The 19870-nt window shown below is 38.9% G+C and overlaps 1 protein-coding gene across 28 annotated transcripts in view; it reads left to right on the top strand.

The window, feature by feature from the left end:
• LOC126753767 (hemicentin-1-like) overlaps positions 1-19870 on the top strand; it is a 297631-nt gene that overhangs the window by 94428 nt on the left and 183333 nt on the right. For 3 of the 28 annotated variants that reach the window (XM_050465457.1, XM_050465459.1, XM_050465458.1), the window contains exon 2: positions 7178-8217. The exons of the other annotated variants lie outside the window; for them this stretch is intronic. In XM_050465457.1, coding sequence (XP_050321414.1) covers positions 7743-8217 — 475 coding nt within the window. In that variant the 5' untranslated portion in view covers positions 7178-7742. The remainder of the gene's footprint in view (positions 1-7177; positions 8218-19870) is intronic. 28 annotated transcript variants of the gene reach the window in all.

The raw sequence follows: 19870 nt of genomic DNA, 5'->3' as shown, positions 1-19870 counted from the left end.
ATACTTTCCAACAATGTTGCTAAGGATATATTATAGTTTTGTTCACATAACGGTTGTTTGTAAGTCCTAAAACTAAAAGAGTCCGATATAGGGTTATATATACCAAAGTGATCAGGGTCCGTCCGTCCGTCTGTCCGTCCGTCCGTGCAAGCTGTAACTTGAGTAAAAATTGAGATATCATGATGAAACTTGGTACACGTATTCCTTGGCTCCATAAGAAGGTTAAGTTCGAAGATGGACAAAATCGGCCCACTGTCACGCCCACAAAATGGCGGAAACCGAAAACCTATAAAGTGTCATAACTAAGCCATAAATAAAGATATTAAAGTGAAATTTGGCACAGAGGATCGCATTAGGGAGGGGCATATTTGGACGTAATTTTTTTGGAAAGCGCGGGCGTGGCCCCGCCCCCTACTAAGTTTTTTGTACATATCTCGGAAACTACTATAGCTATGTCAACCAAAGTCTACAGAGTCGTTTTCTTCAGGTATTTTCATATACAGTTCAGAAATGGAAGAAATCGGATAATAACCACGCCCACCTCCCATACAAAGGTTATGTTCAAAATCACTAAAAGTGCGTTAACCGACTAACAAAAACGTCAGAAACACTAAATTTTACGGAAGAAGTGGCAGAAGGAAGCTGCGTCCAGGCTTTTTTTAAAAATTTAAAATGGGCGAGGCGTCGCCCACTTATGGACCAAAAACCATATCTCAGGAGCTACTAGACCGATTTCAATGAAATTCGGTATATAATATTTTCTTAACACCCTGATGACATGTACGAAATATGGGTGAAATCGGTTCACAACCACGCCTTCTTCCAATATAACGCTATTTTGAATTCCATCTGATGCCTTTTATGTATCATACGTGGATATACATTAGGAACCAATGATGATAGCGGAATAAAACTTTACACAAATACGGTATTTGAAAAATATGTAAATGACTGATAATGAAATCTAGATTATCACTTTATCGTGCGAGAGTATAAAATGTTCGGTGACACCCGAACTTAGCCCTTCCTTACTTGTTCTCTATTGCATTTTACTTTCTCGTTAGCACCTATGAAGTGACGATAAAACCGTAAGCGCCAACACAATGTCATTCCATTCCACCATTTATGTTTGTCAGGAATATTTTGCTTTCACTTTTTATTTTATTATACGCTAATTTTGTTTATGAGGTATATATATACATAAATATTTTTTAAATATGTTTGTCCCGATTCTGTCATCATGGTGCAACTCTTTCCAAATTTAATACATTTTCTTTTGTCTACTTTTCATTTAACCATTGTAACTTTTGGCGTTGTCCATTCCATATCGCTATGATTTCTATTTATTTGTTCTTTTTTGTCTGTTTGGCTTTTGTCGCTTTTAGTTTGGAGTTGCATTCATTGTCTATTGTTAACTGTTCCACAGTTATATTCTATGCTAAAATGTTCATTTCGTGTTCATTCAATTGTGGTGTCCTTTGTTCCTTTTTTTGATGTGATTATATTATCTTGACTGCCCAAACTTGCACACTCTGACACAGCAAAAAAGTGATGACAACTACCGATATCGCAGTTCATTTTGTTCACACAAATTCGACTTTGCTAACTGTCATGACTAATAATATAGAAATAATTATTCATTTTTACCTCAATAAGTGGCCAGAAAGTGAAGCAAAAGAAATCAGGTTGAATACAACAAAATAAACCATTTTATAGAAACAAAGAAATTCGTGACCGAAAAAAGTCAAGCAAAGTTTGTATTCCTTGAACTACCTACCTTCAGAAAGGCTCTTCAGTAATAAAAAAACAACACACGTTTTTATTTATTGTGTGTTTAATTTCTGAAACATCGGAGATATAAGTAATAAACGCACAATGCTTGTGCTGTCCTAGTACTATCAAATAATTAATACAAAATACTAATAAATAGTTAAAACCAAAAAATATAAAATGATATCCTGGAAGCAAACAAAAAAGTAATTAAGAAAAATAATACAGCATACAGTGGTTGATCCAGAAACGATTCTTGGGGAGGGGAGGAGGGAAATTGAATTTATCCTTCGATTTGGGTTTCAAACTTATTACTGCGAGAGAAATACAGTACAAATTATGAAACAAAAATTATCAATTCCAATTTTTAGGTAAACAAAGTGGTTATAATCGAAAAGTCAACCATATGCATGCATTACATAGTGGCTCATTTTATTAAAAATTCACACAGAAAAATCCTTTTACATTGCGTGTTTCACAACGCAAAACGATGGCTGTCAAGTTTTGCGAATCTTTCGATGACTTCTTCGGCGGTGATTTCGATGTCATGATGCATATGAAGCAACGCTAATCCAACTAGTCTTTCTTGGAGCATGGTCGTCCTAAGCCATGTTTTGATGCGGCGAAGATAAGAGAAAGAACGTTCAGATCTCGCGTTTGTTACGGGAAGTGTACAGAATACTCGGAGATAGGTGGATTGTTTGGAATATGTCGACGTCACATTTTTTAGTGTTTCCAGTGCAGAAGTTGGAATTTCGCTGCCTTCAATTTTTTGTTGCTGCTGCCAGTGACATTGCCAGTAGCTTAATTCACCTTTGAATTTCAATTTTTGTACGCTTTTTTCATCATCCAGAAGATTCCCGAATCTTTCTATCAAGCATCCGATTAGATCATCGATTTCGTTTTCTTTTAAAAGACTTGCTTTTTCTGGGAGCAACACACTCAATTGGTAACCATCCAAAACTTCTTGTGAAAAACGAGCTTCCAAATCTTCTTTGATGGAGTTATGTAGACAGAGTAGTAGTAATCTTCGCAAGTTTTCATTTGCGTTTCGTTTGTCGACCACATGTTCTCGGTTTCGCTTCGTCAATATCGAGTTTTTCCGCCATTTTCTTGGCTTCTGAATAAATCAATCGGAATATTTCATCAACTTTTTACCTATTTTTTTCCAACGTGGCAAGCAACTTCCCAATCATTTTTGATGCCTTCGCCAAATCAATTGCTTTCTTTTGAAGAACTACGCTGAGCGAATGGGTGAGCGATAGATTGTCGCAGAGACAGAAGAGCCCGACGATAAATTCGAACTTGCACAAAGCCGATATGAGAATTGTTGCTTTGCCTGCTGTTTCTCTGTTCTTCCACTCACTGATTTTTGACAGAGCTTCGATGATCAACGGTAACTTCGCAACAAATTGAAGGACAGCATTATGCCTCTCTACCCATCTTGTTTCACACAACTGGACAATTTTTTCACCAAGTATCTTTGCTAATACAGTCACACGTTTTGGAAATGAGTTTTTGAAGAATTTGTCGACTTCCCATATGGCACTGGCAACGTTTTCGATTAATCGTACTTTCACTGACTTTGAAATACTGTTGTTGAGTTTGTGCGAGAAACACGGAGTCATGACAGCATTTTTTGCTTCTCTCCGAATTTCGTTGACTGCTCCGATATCTGACAGCATGACCGCACATCCATCAGTCCCTATCGTAGTGCATTTCTCCACTCGGAGATTCATTTTCTTCATTGTCTGTCAAACCGGTTTAACAGCTTAGCGAAGGTCTATCATATTTGAGATCTACATTTCAAAGTCGCCCGTGGCGTAGTGGTTAAGCTGGCAGGTCACTTGCGCAGCCTAGGGTTCGAACCCGGCCGAACATTTTTTTTCTACAAAATAAATAATAAATGAATAAACAAACCTAACCTCAATTTTTATGTAAACACTCGTTTGAATGTCAGTGAAATTTCACCGCGCACAAAAATGAACAGTAAAATCGAAACAACATCGATACTTACCATTTTAGATATTCAAAACTGGGCACTTTATTTTCCAGAATAAGGTATAACTTCACAGAAATTGACGAAAATGAAATGGGTAACTTAGGCAACTTATAGTTACTATATAGATGATTCCGCTCAGCTGGGCTTAGCGTGATTCTATTGGACAGTCAAGTTGAGGCATTTTTGGCGAAATAAACGGATTTAAATGAAACGTCACCATGCGTCGAATGTTTTTATACTCAATAGTACCAATTGTACAGTATGAGACATATACGAGGTGTATTCAAAAAGTATCGCTACAGTTTGCTGACAGTTTTCTTCGATTGCAGGGGCGTGGTGCATCAGGAGCTCTTGCCACAGGGAAGAACGGTCAATAAGGAATATTACCTGCAAGTTATGCGCAATTTGCGCGAAGCAATCCGCCAGAAACTCCCGGATTTGTGGAAGAACAAAAATTAGCTTTTGCACAACGATAACGCCCCTGCTCACACATCGTTGCTTGTGCGCGACTTTTTGGCCAAAAACAACACACTAATGATGCCGCAGCCACCGTATTCCCCAGATCTGGCCCCTGTGACTTTTTCTTGTTCTCTAAACTGAAGAGGCCCATGAAAGGACGACGTTACGCTTCTCTTGACGAGATAAAGACGGCATCGAAGGAGAAGCTGAAGAAGATAAAAAAAAGAAATTTCCCTAATTCCCCCCCCGTGGATCCGCCACTGAAGCATATAATATTATGAACAAAAAATACCTATGTAATACAATACAATAATATAATATAGTGTACTCGATATGCAAAACAACTGGCAAAAAGCAGCTCACGTTTTTCCCATAACAATACAGTCTTTGATTGAAACTCTCGGCGGACTTAACCTCGGTGAAACTGACTTTAGCGTCAAACGGCTTTATCGAATTGTGAGGGTCTTATGATCAATAACATTGGACTTTTAGATACCCCAGCGGACCAGCATTTTAAGCTATCCAAGCGTGATATCCGCTAAGATCGGTCTCTTAACTTAATCTTTTACTACCGATGTTTGATATTTCTTGTTTATTGTTTTGTGCAGTGCCTCTCATATTGATAGGCTTATCATAATGCCACTCAAACATATCTACTAGCGTTACAGTGCCTTTGGAAAAAGTTACATACACACAAACATGTAGATGGAGTTAAAACAAGTAAGGAAGGGCTAAGTTCGGGTGCAACCTAACATTTTATATTCTTGCAGCTTTCACGAATCAAAGTCAAGGAAGTATAAGGTGTAAAACCAATAATATAGAGTAAGCTCAGCCGGATGTTCGAAAATCCTGATATTAGTTGTATAAGGGAATAGGCCAAGTTTTCGCTCAAATTTATCTACTTTAGGCACAAAGATACACAGCTATGAGTAAAATACGATCTCTTATTTTGATTGTAATAACCCACATAATGGCCGATATATGCGGTACAAAGTCCTTCCGAAGTTCGAAAATCTTTATATTAAGTATCATCGTATAAAAGAGGGATTATCACTTAATTTCAGTTATATATATCACACATTGACCGACATTTTCAATCAAAAGTAAACTATAGGCTATTGTGCTGTATGACAAGTAGGTGTGGTTGTTATCCAATTTCGTCCATTTTCACAATGTGAAAAAAAAAATCCCACGTACTAAATTTTGTCGAAATCGATAAGTCGGGTCTCGAGATATGGGATTTCATCCTAAAGTGGGCGGTCATCATTCCATTTTCATACCGGCTCCCATAAAGCTGTCTCTGGCGTATTTAGTTATTGATCTATTGCGTCTTTAGTAGTTTTGAACAGTACGCTAAATGGAGAGTGAGTGCGGTCATCCTCTGATTTCATCCATTTTTACACTGTTGGTAGCATTTGAATTCAGCAAATTTGGTTGTTGTAGCTTAAGTGGCTTAGGATATATGTACATTAAACTTTTTAGAGGGTGGGGCCTTGTCCCTTGCTACTGAGTTCCCCTGAGTAAGTTACAGTTTTATATCTTAATTTAGTGCTGTGCGTGGCAGTGGTTCGATTACAAAGGAACCCGCATACCAAGTTTCATCGAGATATCTCATTTTTACTCAAGTTACAGCTTACGCGGAAGAACGGACAGACATTCCTACCGGATTTTAACTTTTCTCGTCATCCTGATCCTTTATATATATAACCCTATATCTACTTCGCCTAGTTTTAGGTGATACTTACAACCGTTAGATGAACAAAACAATAATACTCTGTAGCAACTGGTTGCAAGAGTATAAAAAGCGAACCGATTAGCTAAGTTCAACATTAAAAAAAGGCCAATAACAGTAATTTTTCGGAGGGTCACACTGAGATCCCTAAATCATGACTGGAAAGCGAAGTTTTCATTACTAGCAAATTTGTTCAAATATTAGATATGCAGTTATCTTGCAAATAAGAACACATTAAATTTTTTCTGGAATAAAGTCGTGATCTGGACACGAGAAAACATCAAAATTTTATTAGTTATTCAGGACAACAAAAAAAGTGCTTATGTTGTGTAATGTATCGTAAGGCTCTATGTGCAGCAAATGAGTACTGAAAGAATAATCAAACAGCTAATATATGCGAAATCCGATAACTTACGGAAGCAATAGGTTAACTTCGTGTAAAACAAGGTATCTTTGATAAGCTTTGTTTGTTTTGAAACAGCTAAAATTTATTTTTAAAACCCATGGTACTATAGGAAATGATTTTTCAAGAATATTCTGTTCAATTTTCATGGAAAAATGCGGCAAGGACAGCGATTTTCTGGAGCGTCCCGGAAAAAAGTTTAACTGTGGAGCCCACTATAATTCGATATTGGATCATATGACAACAAAAAATTAAATTTATAGGGTTAGCTAATCGCTTTGTATAGGTAACCCTAGGGGTTTTTCGAAACGTAATTTTTTCACTTTTTGGAAACACTTTGAAAAAATTAAATCGGTTAATTTGTTATTGAAAACTGAAAAAATTAAAAATGAGAGTCAGCTCGTAAATAATGTGTAGAAACAGTATTCAAGATTACGAAACGATACAGGGGGCATAACTTAGAAGTTTTGAAAATTGATCTAAAACGTACACAAGATAAGTATAAAAATACTCATAACTTCGTCAATTTTTTCCCAATTGATCGGTAGTGGCTGAAAGAAGCGGTGATTGGCGTCTAATTGTGACCTTAGTGAAAGACTTTCACACCAAAGAGTTGAACCTTAAAATTTCACTAAAAGTTCATACGATTTTAAATCATTTCTTAGTAAGCGCAATTATTATATAATTAATTATATAATGATTTTACTATAGTATATAGTTAACATATGTAGCATAAATATACTTCATAAATAGTTATTAATTAAAGTTTTATGTATAAATTTTCATCACATTTTTCTCTATCCGCTTTCAGATTTCGAGAGATATCATCAAAAAGTGAAATAAAATTTCTTTGAATGTGAAAGAGAAAGAAAATGTCTATAGCAGATATGTAACCTTTTGAACAAAACGCAACAAGACAATGAATCATAAAATCAAATAAAAACCGCAATCTATTTCGATATGCAATTTTTACCATTTCGTAAAAATTTTGTAAAATCTGAAATGGAAATAAATTTCTTATTTCTCTGCAAGAGTGTGTCATAACCGCAAAATGAAATAAAATTATAAAAATAATATGATATAGTAATATAAAAATAATATAACAGCAAAAGCTACTCACGAGAGAATGTGCTACTAATTGTTATAATCTATTCGTCTATTAGATTCTAATGATTCAAAAATTAAGCCATAAAATATACAAGCCAAACGAACGTCACAGCCGTTTTACCATAACATTTTCGTCTGCAACGCGGCAGCAGACAAGTAAATTACACTCAGAGGATGTAAATAAAAACATATAATTGTAACAATTGTCGCTATAATAAAATTAACGCGCCAAATATCGTGAAAATAGAAAAACTGCCTGCGACGCAAACATGATTGCCTTTGCGCAGCGTATGATGCGAACGCTGCTTGCGAGAACGATAGTGAAAACAAGAATAATAACAACGACAAATACTACCAATTTAGTACCGCAGCAAACGTGTATTATGAAAATGAAACGAAAAAGTAAAATATCAAAATTTTTGTTGTTTATTACCGCAATTTGTATTAACAACTTCCGGCCCTGGCTTGGCGATGACGGAGATGCTGGCCGCAGTTTACTACCGCTTGCTTATGGCACGCATATGACCGTCACAGCTGGTGATGCCATCGCACACACGTTCACCATCGAAATGCGTGGCCAAAATCACTATCACGATGGTGGTGGAGGAGGCGGAGGAGACAGTAGTAGCAGTTTGGAAAATATGGATTTAGAGAATATGGATATGCAAGCCTTTGATCATGATGCTGGTATGAGTGGTGTACCAGAAGAGTCAGAGGAGCGCGATCATATTGCGCACCATTTTGGTAAGTTAGTTTCTCCACAACTAAAATTATAAATAATTCACAAATTCTAGTAATCATCATCTCTAATTTAGTATTTATACTAGCATGGGTTAGGTTCTATTATTTATATATAGTTCATTGTGAGGCTCCAAAAAACTCCATTAGCCGAACATAAAAGTTGGCAAGGCGCCTTAAGGCCAATACATAGCTACTTCTTCTTCTTCTTAATTGGCGTAGAAACCGCTTAAGCGATTATAGCCGAGTTAACAACAGCGCGCCAGTCGCTTCTTCTTCTCGCTACGTGGCGCCAATTGGATATTCCAAGCGAAGCCAGGTCCTTCTCCACTTGGTCCTTCCAACGGAGTGGAGGTCTTCCTCTTCCTCTGCTTCCCCCGCGGGTACTGCGTCGAATATTTTCAGAGCTGGAGTGTTTTCGTCCATCCGGACAACATGACCTAGCCAGCGTAGCCGCTGTCTTTTAATTCGCTGAACTATGTCGATGTCGTCGTATATCTCGTACAGCTCATCGTTCCATCGAATGCGGTATTCGCCGTGGCTAACGCGCAAAGGACCATAAATCTTTCGCAGAACTTTTCTCTCGAAAACTCGCAACGTCGACTCATCCGTTGTTGACATCGTCCAAGACTCTGCACCATACAGCAGGACGGGAATTATGAGTGACTTATAGAGTTTGGTTTTTGTTTGTCGAGAGAGGACTTTGCTTCTCAATTGCCTACTCAGTCCGAAGTAGCACCTGTTGGCAAGAGTTATCCTGCGTTGGATTTCTAGGCTGACATTGTTGGTGGTGTTTACGCTGGTTCCAAGATAGACGAAATTATCTACGACTTCAAAGTTATGACTGTCAACAGTGACGTGAGTGCCAAGTCGCGAATGCGACGACTGTTTGTTTGATGACAGGAGATACTTCGTCTTGCCCTCGTTCACTACCAGACCCATTTTCTGTGCTTCCTTGTCCAGCCTGGAGAAAGCAGAACTAACGGCGCGGGTGTTGAGGCCGATGATATCAATACCATCGGCATACGCCAACAGCTGTACACTCTTATAGAAGATGGTACCTTCTCTATTTAGTTCTGCGGCTCGAACTATTTTCTCCAAAAGCAGGTTGAAAAAGTCGCACGATAGGGAATCGCCTTGTCTGAAACCTCGTTTGGTATCGAACGGCTCGGAGAGGTCCTTCCCGATCCTGACGGAGCTTTTGGTGTTACTCAACGTCAGTTTACACAGCCGTATTAGTTTTGCGGGGATACCAAATTCAGACATCGCGGCATAAAGGCAGCTCCTTTTCGTGCTGTCGAAAGCAGCTTTGAAATCGACGAAGAGGTGGTGTGTGTCGATTCTCTTTTCACGGGTCTTTTCCAAGATTTGGCGCATGGTGAATATCTGGTCGGTTGTTGATTTGCCAGGTCTGAAGCCACACTGATAAGGTCCAATCAGTTTGTTGACGGTGGGCTTTAATCTTTCACACAATACGCTCGATAGAACCTTATATGCGATGTTGAGGAGGCTAATCCCACGGTAGTTGGCGCAGATTGTGGGGTCTCCTTTTTTATGGATTGGGCATAGCACACTTAAATTCCAATCGTTGGGCATGCTTTCGTCCGACCATATTTTACAAAGAAGCTGATGCATGCACCTTATCAGTTCTTCGCCGCCGTGTTTGAATAGCTCGGCCGGCAATCCGTCGGCCCCTGCCGCTTTGTTGTTCTTCAGGCGGGCAATTGCTATTCGAACTTCTTCATGGTCGGGTAATGGAACGTCTGCTCCATCGTCATCGATTGGGGAATCGGGTTCTCCTTCTCCTGGTGTTGTGCGTTCACTGCCATTCAGCAGGCTGGAGAAGTGTTCCCTCCATAATTTAAGTATGCTCTGGGCATCAGTGACTAGATCACCTTTGGGGGTTCTACAGGAATACGCTCCGGTCTTGAAACCTTCCGTAAGCCGCCGCATTTTTTTTCGTAGAATTTTCGAGCATTACCCCTGTCGGCCAGCTTATCAAGCTCTTCGTACTCACGCATTTCAGCCTCTTTCTTCTTCTGTCTACAAATGCGTCTCGCTTCCCTCTTCAACTCTCGGTATCTATCCCATCCCGCACGTGTAGTGGTCGATCGTAACGTTGCGAGGTAGGCAGCCTGTTTTCTCTCCGCTGCGACACGGCACTCCTCGTCGTACCAGCTGTTCTTTTGCACTTTCCGAAAACCAATGGTTTCGGTTGCAGCTGTACCAATGGTTTCGGTTGCAGCTGTACGTAAGGAGTTTGAAATGCCGTCCCACAGTTCCCTTATACCGAGTTGTTGACGAGTGCTCTCAGAGAGCAGGAGTGCAAGCCGAGTAGAAAATCGTTCGGCTGTCTGTTGTGATTGCAGCTTCTCGACGTCGAACCTTCCTTGTGTTTGGTGGCGCGCGTTTTGCTGCACAGAGGCGGGTGCGAATCTTAGCTGCAACAAGATAGTGGTCCGAGTCGATGTTAGGACCTCGGAGCGCACGCACATCTAAAACACTGGAGACGTACTCGTCTTCCGTCTATCACAACATGATCGATCTGGTTGGTAGTTTTTCGATCCGGAGACAGCCAGGTAGCTTGATGAATCTTCTTATGCTGGAATCTAGTACTACAGATAACCATATTTCGGGCCCCGGCGAAGTCAATCAGCCTCAACCCATTTGGGGATGTTTTTCGTCGTGGAGGCTGAATTATACCGACCGTAGTGCCAAATATACCTTCTTTGCCCACCCTGGCGTTAAAGTCGCCAAGCACGATTTTGACATCGTGGCGGGGGCAGCTCTCATAAGCGCGCTCCAAGCGCTCATAGAAGGCATCTTTGGTCACATCGTCCTTCTCTTCCGTCGGGGCGTGGGCGCAAATCAGCGATATGTTGAAGAACCTCGCTTTGATGCGGATTGTGGCTAGACGTTCATTCACCGCAGTGAATGATAGTACTCGGCGACGGAGTCTCTCTCCCACCACGAATCCTACACCAAACTTGCGCTCCTTTATATGGCCACTGTAGTAAATGTCACAAGGACCTACTCGTCTCTGTCCTTGTCCCGTCCATCGCATTTCTTGGACGGCGGTGATGTCAGCCTTTGTCTTTACGAGGACATCAACCAGCTGGGCAGCGGCACCTTCCCAATTAAGGGACCGGACATTCCAGGTGCATGCCCTCAATTCGTAGTCCTTATTTCGTTTGCCATGGTCGTCATCAAAAGGGGGGTCCCTCATCCGAGGCTGGTTGTAGCTCTTCACTGGGGGTGTTTTTTACGTGGCGGGTCCCAAACCCAGCGCACAACCCTTGTAGGGAATGTTTCGCCTTCTCACTTTAGCTCGCCTTCGAACGGATGTTCTTAGGCTACCCAGAGGATACTTGGTCAAAGACCGGAAGTAGTGAGCTGCTTGGCCATGTGTAAAAGAAGCCACTCCCAAGTGAATGGCGATCAGAGAACTTTCCTCACTTGCGTGAACTTCTACACATGACTCCATCCTCCAGCTACTTAGGCATTTGATTTTTATTTCCAGCAGCCTGTTTCGACATCCGCGTGAGCTCTCAAGAGTTTAAGCCTTGATCTCGCAAAAGCTGGACAACTAAGAAGGAAGTGTTGAGGTGTTCCTACCTCGTCTTCCAAACAGTTTCTACAGTTGAGATATCAAAATTCTCAATCTTACAAGGTAGTCGCTATTATGGCGTCCAATTACCAATACTAAGGAGAGTCTAGCCTTACTGCGAGAAAAGGGCTTATTGGACTTGCGACAACGCAAGAACCGATGATAGCAACTGATTTTTAAATGAATGCGTGAAGAGAGCAAAACAATGAGCCGTTCCCGTTATACTGATAGCGAGGATATAGTGCTTTTTATTCATTGGCAGCTGATCAGCTTTGCAATTAGCTGCAATTCGGCTGTAGCCTATAATTCATACTAATATTATCACAAAGTTATCAATGTCATTGCTAGAAGGTTCGAAATTCCTTAATCAGCCTTGAATGCATGGTTAGTGAGCTCTAGACTAGTACCGTCATCCTGCTATCAGTGTGAATTTATACTTTTCTAAAGAAAACTGCACTCCGCAGCAGTAAATCTGCCAGCACATTAATGGCAGCAACCGCGGCTTTGGAAAAAGCTACAATAATCAGGAAGCTTGGAACTGATAGAGAGTTGCTGACAATTTACCCATCCACCAACCTTCCTCCTAAATTTTGACCATCTAAGAGTTCACTGCCCCTCTCTTCCAGCGACTTCTACCCACCTACATCTCCCTCGCATGTATTTGGACAGAGAAAATGCAGCCAGAGTTTGGTTTAGTCAATGTATGATCCAAAAGTTCATATACGTGTTAGAGTTGTTTCTCAAAAACATTTTGCTATAGTCGTCGCAAATATCTATTCTTTCGCGCAACTCTTTCCAAATTTGCATTATATTATTCCGGTTTTTGCTATCTCTACAGTCCACTGTAACCTAATTACAATGAATACACTTGACCGCACAGGCATATGGTTGACCAGAAGCAAAAAGTCTGACAATTAAATGATTACAATTACAAATTCTACTGTCAGAAAGACACTCTGGTCAGGTTATATGTATTTATATACCCACACTGTTTCCTGTATATACAATCGTGTTCATGAAAAAAGTGGTGCAACAGCTTTTTATACCTGAATATACCGGCTTGCCAAGCCAACAAGGGTGATTATTTTGCTAGAATAGAGAATGAGAAAATCTGGTTACTTTTGTTCCAACGGATTGATGATAGATAAATCGAAAAAATATATATTAAATAGTAGCGATAAGTAAGTGTATTTGAGGAATTTAAAAATTTCGGATGAAAGTTTTTTGAAATCTCACTGCCCTTTACTAAAAAAACATCTGGGTAAGCTTGCTAGATCATATTAACCGTATCTGTTTCAGAGTGACCTATTTTCACACTGAATTTAAACGCGTACCACTGCTCTAACGAACGCTGCACTTGTGGCTTGCACCACTCACAGAAACTCGTCGCGCGAAAATGTTTGTCCTGACTTTCCTGGTGCTCGGAGACAACTAACCAGCCACTCGTTTGTTAGCTAGAAACGCCCTCTACTGAATCCAGACGGTGCGGGCCCGCTTCAAAGTTCAATCGTGGCGGAAGAAAATTAGCTTTATTATTTTTTGGACAAACCGAGTACATGCTTTTTCAAATATAGAGTATATTCCTAAATATCGTCAGATTTAACGGATTGCATGACTATGACTTACGAACAGTTGATAACACAAATAAAGATTGGGTCGCATTGGCAAGAACTTCAAGAAATGTAGTTTTCTACATGAACAAAGAACAAGCAACTGTAATATCATTTCAATGTGTCACGACATGTCTTAACTGTTTTAAGTTTTATCAGAAGTTTCTGGTACACATTTTCCCAGCAAACTTTCACAGTTTTAAAGCGAATGCAATAGCAAGTGGGAAGTGAAAATGCTTTATTTGGCTGAATATGGTAAGTAAATAAACAAGTGACTGCAAAAGTGATATGTGGATATTGAAAACAAGTGATAAAAATAAACACATCGTACATATATTTATTCAAACATATTTTTTTTTACAAAAGTGCAGTGTATTTAACTAATATCGCTCTAATAAGTACTGAACAACATCTCTGTAATGTAAACGCAGTGTCTACAATTACAAGTTACGTATACGCCATGTATAACATCATCGTGAAAATTTATGTATAGTTCATTTACAGTAGCTTTTTTCATTACCTTCTACATACTCCAAATAACCCTAAGGCAGTAAAATACTTAACTATTGTGCACCCTATTACAACAACAATTATCAATACAATAAATCTTGCTCAAATTGTTCGAAACGTATATATCCGTTAAGTGGAATCAAATAAAACAAGAAAAAACGTTAACCTCGGCCGCACTGAAGCTACATAATATACCTTTTACAGTTGCATTTATTTTAGTAACTATGTGTCCAGTTTGTATGAAGCTATATGCATATATCCGATCTGAAAAATTTTTTCGAATTATTAATATCTTAGAAAATAACCTTTGAACTTTTGTGAAATACATTGTCAAAACCAATTAACGTTCAGTTTGTATGGCAGCTATGTTATATGTTCATATCGGCAGTTCCGACTAAGGAGCAATTTGTTGAAGAGAAAATGATGTTTACAAAATGTCAAAACAATATCTTAAAAACCTAGTTCGTATATACACAGACGGACAGATTAATAAAAATCGACTCATCAACATCTGCTCATTTATGTACATGCATAAATCTCCGACGCCTCCTCTGGGTATTACAAACTTCGTGGCAAACTTAATATACTCTGTTCAGGGTATAACAAAACTGATTACCTGTATTACTTGGTTTGACTCAATATACTAGTTAGTATCCAAAAGCATCGACCATTGAGAGTTAAAATTAATAAAATCATTAATATTGTACGAGATTTGTATACCCTTGCAGCCTGTTGCTAAATTTTTCCATCTATCGCTTGCAGGTAACACCTAAAATTAATAGAGATAGATAAAGGGTTATTAATACATAAATGATCAAGATGAATAGATGAGTTGAAATCAGGGTGACTGTCTATCTATTCGTCCGCCAGTGCAAGCTGTACCTTGAGTCAAAATTGAGATATCTTGCTGATATACGACATAACGCGCATATTGCCTTTGCAAAAAAATTAAGAGTTCGTAGATGGGCGTCACACGCCACGCCCACAAAATTCTATTAACCGAAAACTTACAAAGTGCGATTACTAAGGACTAAATTAAAATATAAAACTCCAAAAACTTGGCACAAGTGATCACAATAGAAAGGGGCAACGGTACTGTTAAAAACTACTACAAACGCCATAAATCAATAACTGATTACACCAGAAACATGAAATTTTTTCTCCGATATGGTATGAGAAAGCTTCATAGGAGTAAATGTGGGCAATGGGCATGGCAGCGCCCCCTTTTTGGTGAAATCCCATATCTCGGACTCGACTGAACGGTTTCGACAGAATTTAGTACGTGGTCAATGTGTGAGATATTTAATTGAAATTCTGACAGTGGTACCTATAAAGATTTTCGAACTTCCAAGTGACTTCGTACCGCATATATCGGGCAATGTGTGAGTTATTTCAATGAAAAGAAGAGAGCGTGCTTTACTCATAACAGTTAATCTTTGTGCCTAAAATAAATAAATTTGAGCGAAAACTTGACTTAGCCCCCATATAACTCCACAAGCAGAATCCAAGTATTTCATTTAAAACAAGTAAGGAAGGGCTAAGTTCGGGTGTCACCGAACATTTTATACTCTTGCATGATAAAGTGATAATCGAGATTTCATTATACGTCATTTACATATTTTTCAAATACCGTATTTGTGTAAAGTTTTATTCCGCTATCATCATTGGTTCCTAATGTATATACATATTATACAGAGAAGACATCAGATGGAATTCAAAATAGCGTTATATTGGAAGAAGGCGTGGTTGTGAACCGATTTCACCCATATTTTGCACATGTCATCAGGGTGTTAAGAAAATATTATATACCGAATTTTATTGAGATCGGTCTAGTAGTTCCCGAGATATGGTTTTTGGTCCATAAGTGGGCGACGCCACGCCCATTTTTAATTTTTTACAAAAGCCTGGGTGCAGCTTCCTTCTGCCATTTCTTCCGTAAAATTTAGTGTTTCTGACGTTTTTTGTTAGTCCGTTAACGCACTTTTAGTGATTTTCAACATAACCTTTGTATGGGAGTGGGCGTGGTTACTATCCGATTTCTTCCATTTTTGAACTGTATATGGAAATGCCTGAAGGAAACGACTCTATAGAGTTTGGTTGGCATAGCTATAGTAGCTTCCGAGATATGTACAAAAAACTTAGTAGGGGGCGGGGCCACGCCCACTTTTCCAAAAAAATTACGTCCGCATATGCCCCTCCCTAATGCGATTCCTTTGTGTCAAATTTCACTTTAGTATCTTTATTTATGGCTTAGTTATGACACTTTATAGGTTTTCGGTTTTCGCCATTTTGTGGGCGTGGCAGTTTGCCGATTTTGCACATCTTCGAACTTAACCTTCTTATGGAGCCAAGAAATACGTGTACCAAGTTTCATCACGATATCTCAATTTTTACTCAAGTTACAGCTTGCACGGACGGACGGACGGACGGACATACAATAGCAAATGTATATATAAAATTGTTTGGATTCCGATCCTCTGGTTTGCGGTCTACATCTTGAGGCATTTCCCTGGCTTTGATTCATGCAAGTTGCAAGAGTATAAAATCTTCGGTTGCACCCGAACTTAGCCCTTCCTTACATGTTATATTTGCTGTTTAATATCAACAATTTAAGCCACTTAACTGACCAAAATATTTGGTGAATCTTTTATCTCCGTAACGTACGCGCACATCGGCAGAGTAAATATTTATTCTTCATGCCTGAATTGCATCTAACCGATTATAAACTAACATGTGTAAACAAATGGACACATCTATAGTGTATATAAACATATTTATGTGTTCTCTGTTTTCCAAGTTTAACTTGTTTTTGCAAAAGCTCCGGATGTTTCCGTTTTGTCTCTCTTAGCTTGCAATTTAAACCATGTCCTAATATAAGCAAGTGAATGAAATATTAGAATTTAGAAGCATTCGGCACCTCTCGTATTGGTATATTTGTGTAAGTATACATAGGTATACTGGTATGCATTTAAATAAATGTATGTTTTTCTTAAATAAAATTCGTGTTTATGTCTATAAGAGCACAGGATATTTCACATCGCATATGTCGAGAGGAGTTGCAGATATCTCAACTAGTAGCAAAATTCTATTAAAACTGACAAAGACGAATTACATCTGTGGGGGTAAGACAATGAACGCACAAAATAAATTTCTACAATTAATAAATCCTCCATCATATGCATGGACTTAAATATTAACAGGGTTTTTCAATAAGAGATATGTATATGATTTCTTTGAAAAAAAAAAAACCAACTGGCAATTAAGGAAGTTCAATTGCGTTGTATTTAATGTGAAGTGCAGGCGATATCTTCTTCTTAATTGGCGTAGAAACCGCTTAAGCGATTATAGCCGAGTTAACAACAGCTCGCCAGTCGTTTCTTCTTTTTCGCTACGTGCGCCAATAAGAGATCCTTCTCCACTTGGTCCTTCCAACGGGTGATCTTCCTCTTCCTCTGCTTCCCTTGGCGGGTACTGTGTCGAATATTTTCAGAGCTGGAGTGTTTTCGTCCATCCGGACAACATGACCTAGCCAGCGTAGCCGCTGTCTTTTAATTCGCTGAACTATGTCGATGTCGTCGTATATCTCGTACAGCTCATCGTTCCATCGAATGCGGTATTCGCCGTGGCTAACGCGCAAAGGACCATAAATCTTTCGCAGAACTTTTCTCTCGAAAACTCGCAACGTCGAATCCGTTGTTGACATCGTCCAAGACTCTGCACCATATGCCAATGAGTTTGGTTTTTTGTTTGTCGAGAGAGGACTTTGCTTCTCAATTGCCTACTCAGTCCGAGTAGCACCTGTTGGCAAGAGTTATCCTGCGTTGGATTTCTAGGCTGACATTGTTGGTGGTGTTTACGCTGGTTCCAAGATAGACGAAATTATCTACGACTTCAAAGTTATGACTGTCAACAGTGACGTGAGAGCCAAGTCGCGAATGCGACGACTGTTTGTTTGATGACAGGAGATATTTCGTCTTGCCCTCGTTCACTGCCAGACCCATTTTCTGTGCTTCCTTGTCCAGCCTGGAGAAAGCAGAACTAACGGCCCAGTGAAGAGCTACAACCAGCCTCGGGTGCAGGCGATATACTTAAATTAAAATATAACGTCATACAAATGGTCTCCGCTTCTCGAGTACATTTTCCATAATATAAAGTCGTATGCCTTGAATGGAATTTCTAAAGCTTGAAAAGAGTCTGATTTATAGCTAAAATCAGTGGCTTCAAATAACCCCAAAAAAAGTAGTGTAATAGTGTTAAGTAACCAATTCTTGTAGGCCACTCATTGTCACAATTTCTAGATATAATCGAACACCCAAACTTTATTCGGAATAACTCGGTTGTTGCACGTGATGTATGGCGTGTAGCCTTGACTTGTTGGAACAAAATGTTGTTAAGGTTAAGAACTTCCAATTGCGGCCAAAAGAAGTGGATTATCATCGACCTATGTCGCTCTCCATTGACAGTAACGATGTCACCAGCTTCATTTCGTCCATCCACCTGACCAAAAATGCTCATGAATAATTTGTGGATTAGCTTCGCGCCATAATCGATAATTTTCTCTATTTAACGCATCGCTCAGAGGGAAGTGTGCCTCATCGAGGAAAATGATTTTCTTAAAAAAAAATCGTTTTTGTTTTCAATTTATGCCAAGGCCAAATCAGCAAAAGCTTAACATTTACGGTGGTTCGCAGGCTTAAGCTCTTGAGTGAAAACAATTTTGTACGGATTCAAGCTAAAATCTTTTTTCAAAATCCGTCAGGTTGTGGTTTGAGACAGTCCGAATTCTAAAGTAACATAACAAGGTTGATGGGATCATCATATGCTGTCAATTTACGGCTGGTGCTTAAAAAGACACTGATATGGTAACTGAAAAATTATAAAATACATTTTTCTAAACGAGTTCTATTGAAATTTGCCTTATTTTTTCTCTATTAATTTAAATTTATTCTAAGTTTCTAAAACAAAAGCGCCTTTTTAAATAAATATATTATTATGTTGTGTGATTTCTAATTTTTGTAATGTACCTAAAATGGAAATAAATATACAAAATAAAAGGGAACAGATCTGAAAAATCATTGATAGTGTATGATTTATGAGGCCAAATATACCCAAAATAGTTATTAAATCTACGGCGACAAAATCACGGTAGACCACTGATATCATTGGCTGAAGTTATTCTGTAGATGTGCTGAAAATATTTTCCGACAAATACCTTAATGGGCAACACTAACCAAGTGTTCTTTAATTTTTTTATATGCAACCATTTGTTCTGAGTTAATGTTTTCCCCAATTTTCATACCATTTTAACTTAGTACGATCATTTCGTCTTAACCTAAGCAAGCCATTAACTTACTCTCAGCACACATATTTGCATTGCTCCTCAATTGTTGGCAACACTTGATGTTGCACAATTTTGACTGCAGAAGCTGTTGTTCCTTTTATGGTAATACTAAGTGTGTATTTTAACGCCTTAGGGTATGCTATGATTCGCTTTCCTACGTCTGTGTGTATGCAAATGATTTGTGATGGATTTGATTACTTGAATGTAACTGAAGCTAACAGCATATGTAGACAATATAGCGTCAAAAACGTTTATTCCCTGCTTCAACCTCGAAAACAACAACAAGAATGAATGAAAATAGAGCAACGAGGATACTGAAAGCTTCAGACTTTCGCCAAACGAAAGGTTGGTTTTGGGCATAAGCTTCATTTGGTTGTTCATGATAAATTTGTTTTCTTTGTTCTCAAAACTACAACAACTGGGCTGCATTTTCTGTCTCCTTGCCACTAGTAGCATTCGAATGGTGCAATGAAAAATATTAATGGGCAGTGTTGATGTGTATATATATGTATGTACCCAGTATATTTGCTTTGTAAACAAGCCAAGTTTTCTTTGCAAACTTGAAAAATTTCAACCAAATTCAGGTGATGT

This window comes from Bactrocera neohumeralis, chromosome 3 (assembly GCF_024586455.1).
Source record: "Bactrocera neohumeralis isolate Rockhampton chromosome 3, APGP_CSIRO_Bneo_wtdbg2-racon-allhic-juicebox.fasta_v2, whole genome shotgun sequence".
Classification (NCBI taxonomy): domain Eukaryota; kingdom Metazoa; phylum Arthropoda; class Insecta; order Diptera; family Tephritidae; genus Bactrocera; species Bactrocera neohumeralis.
This window is presented reverse-complemented; position numbering and strand designations above follow the sequence as displayed.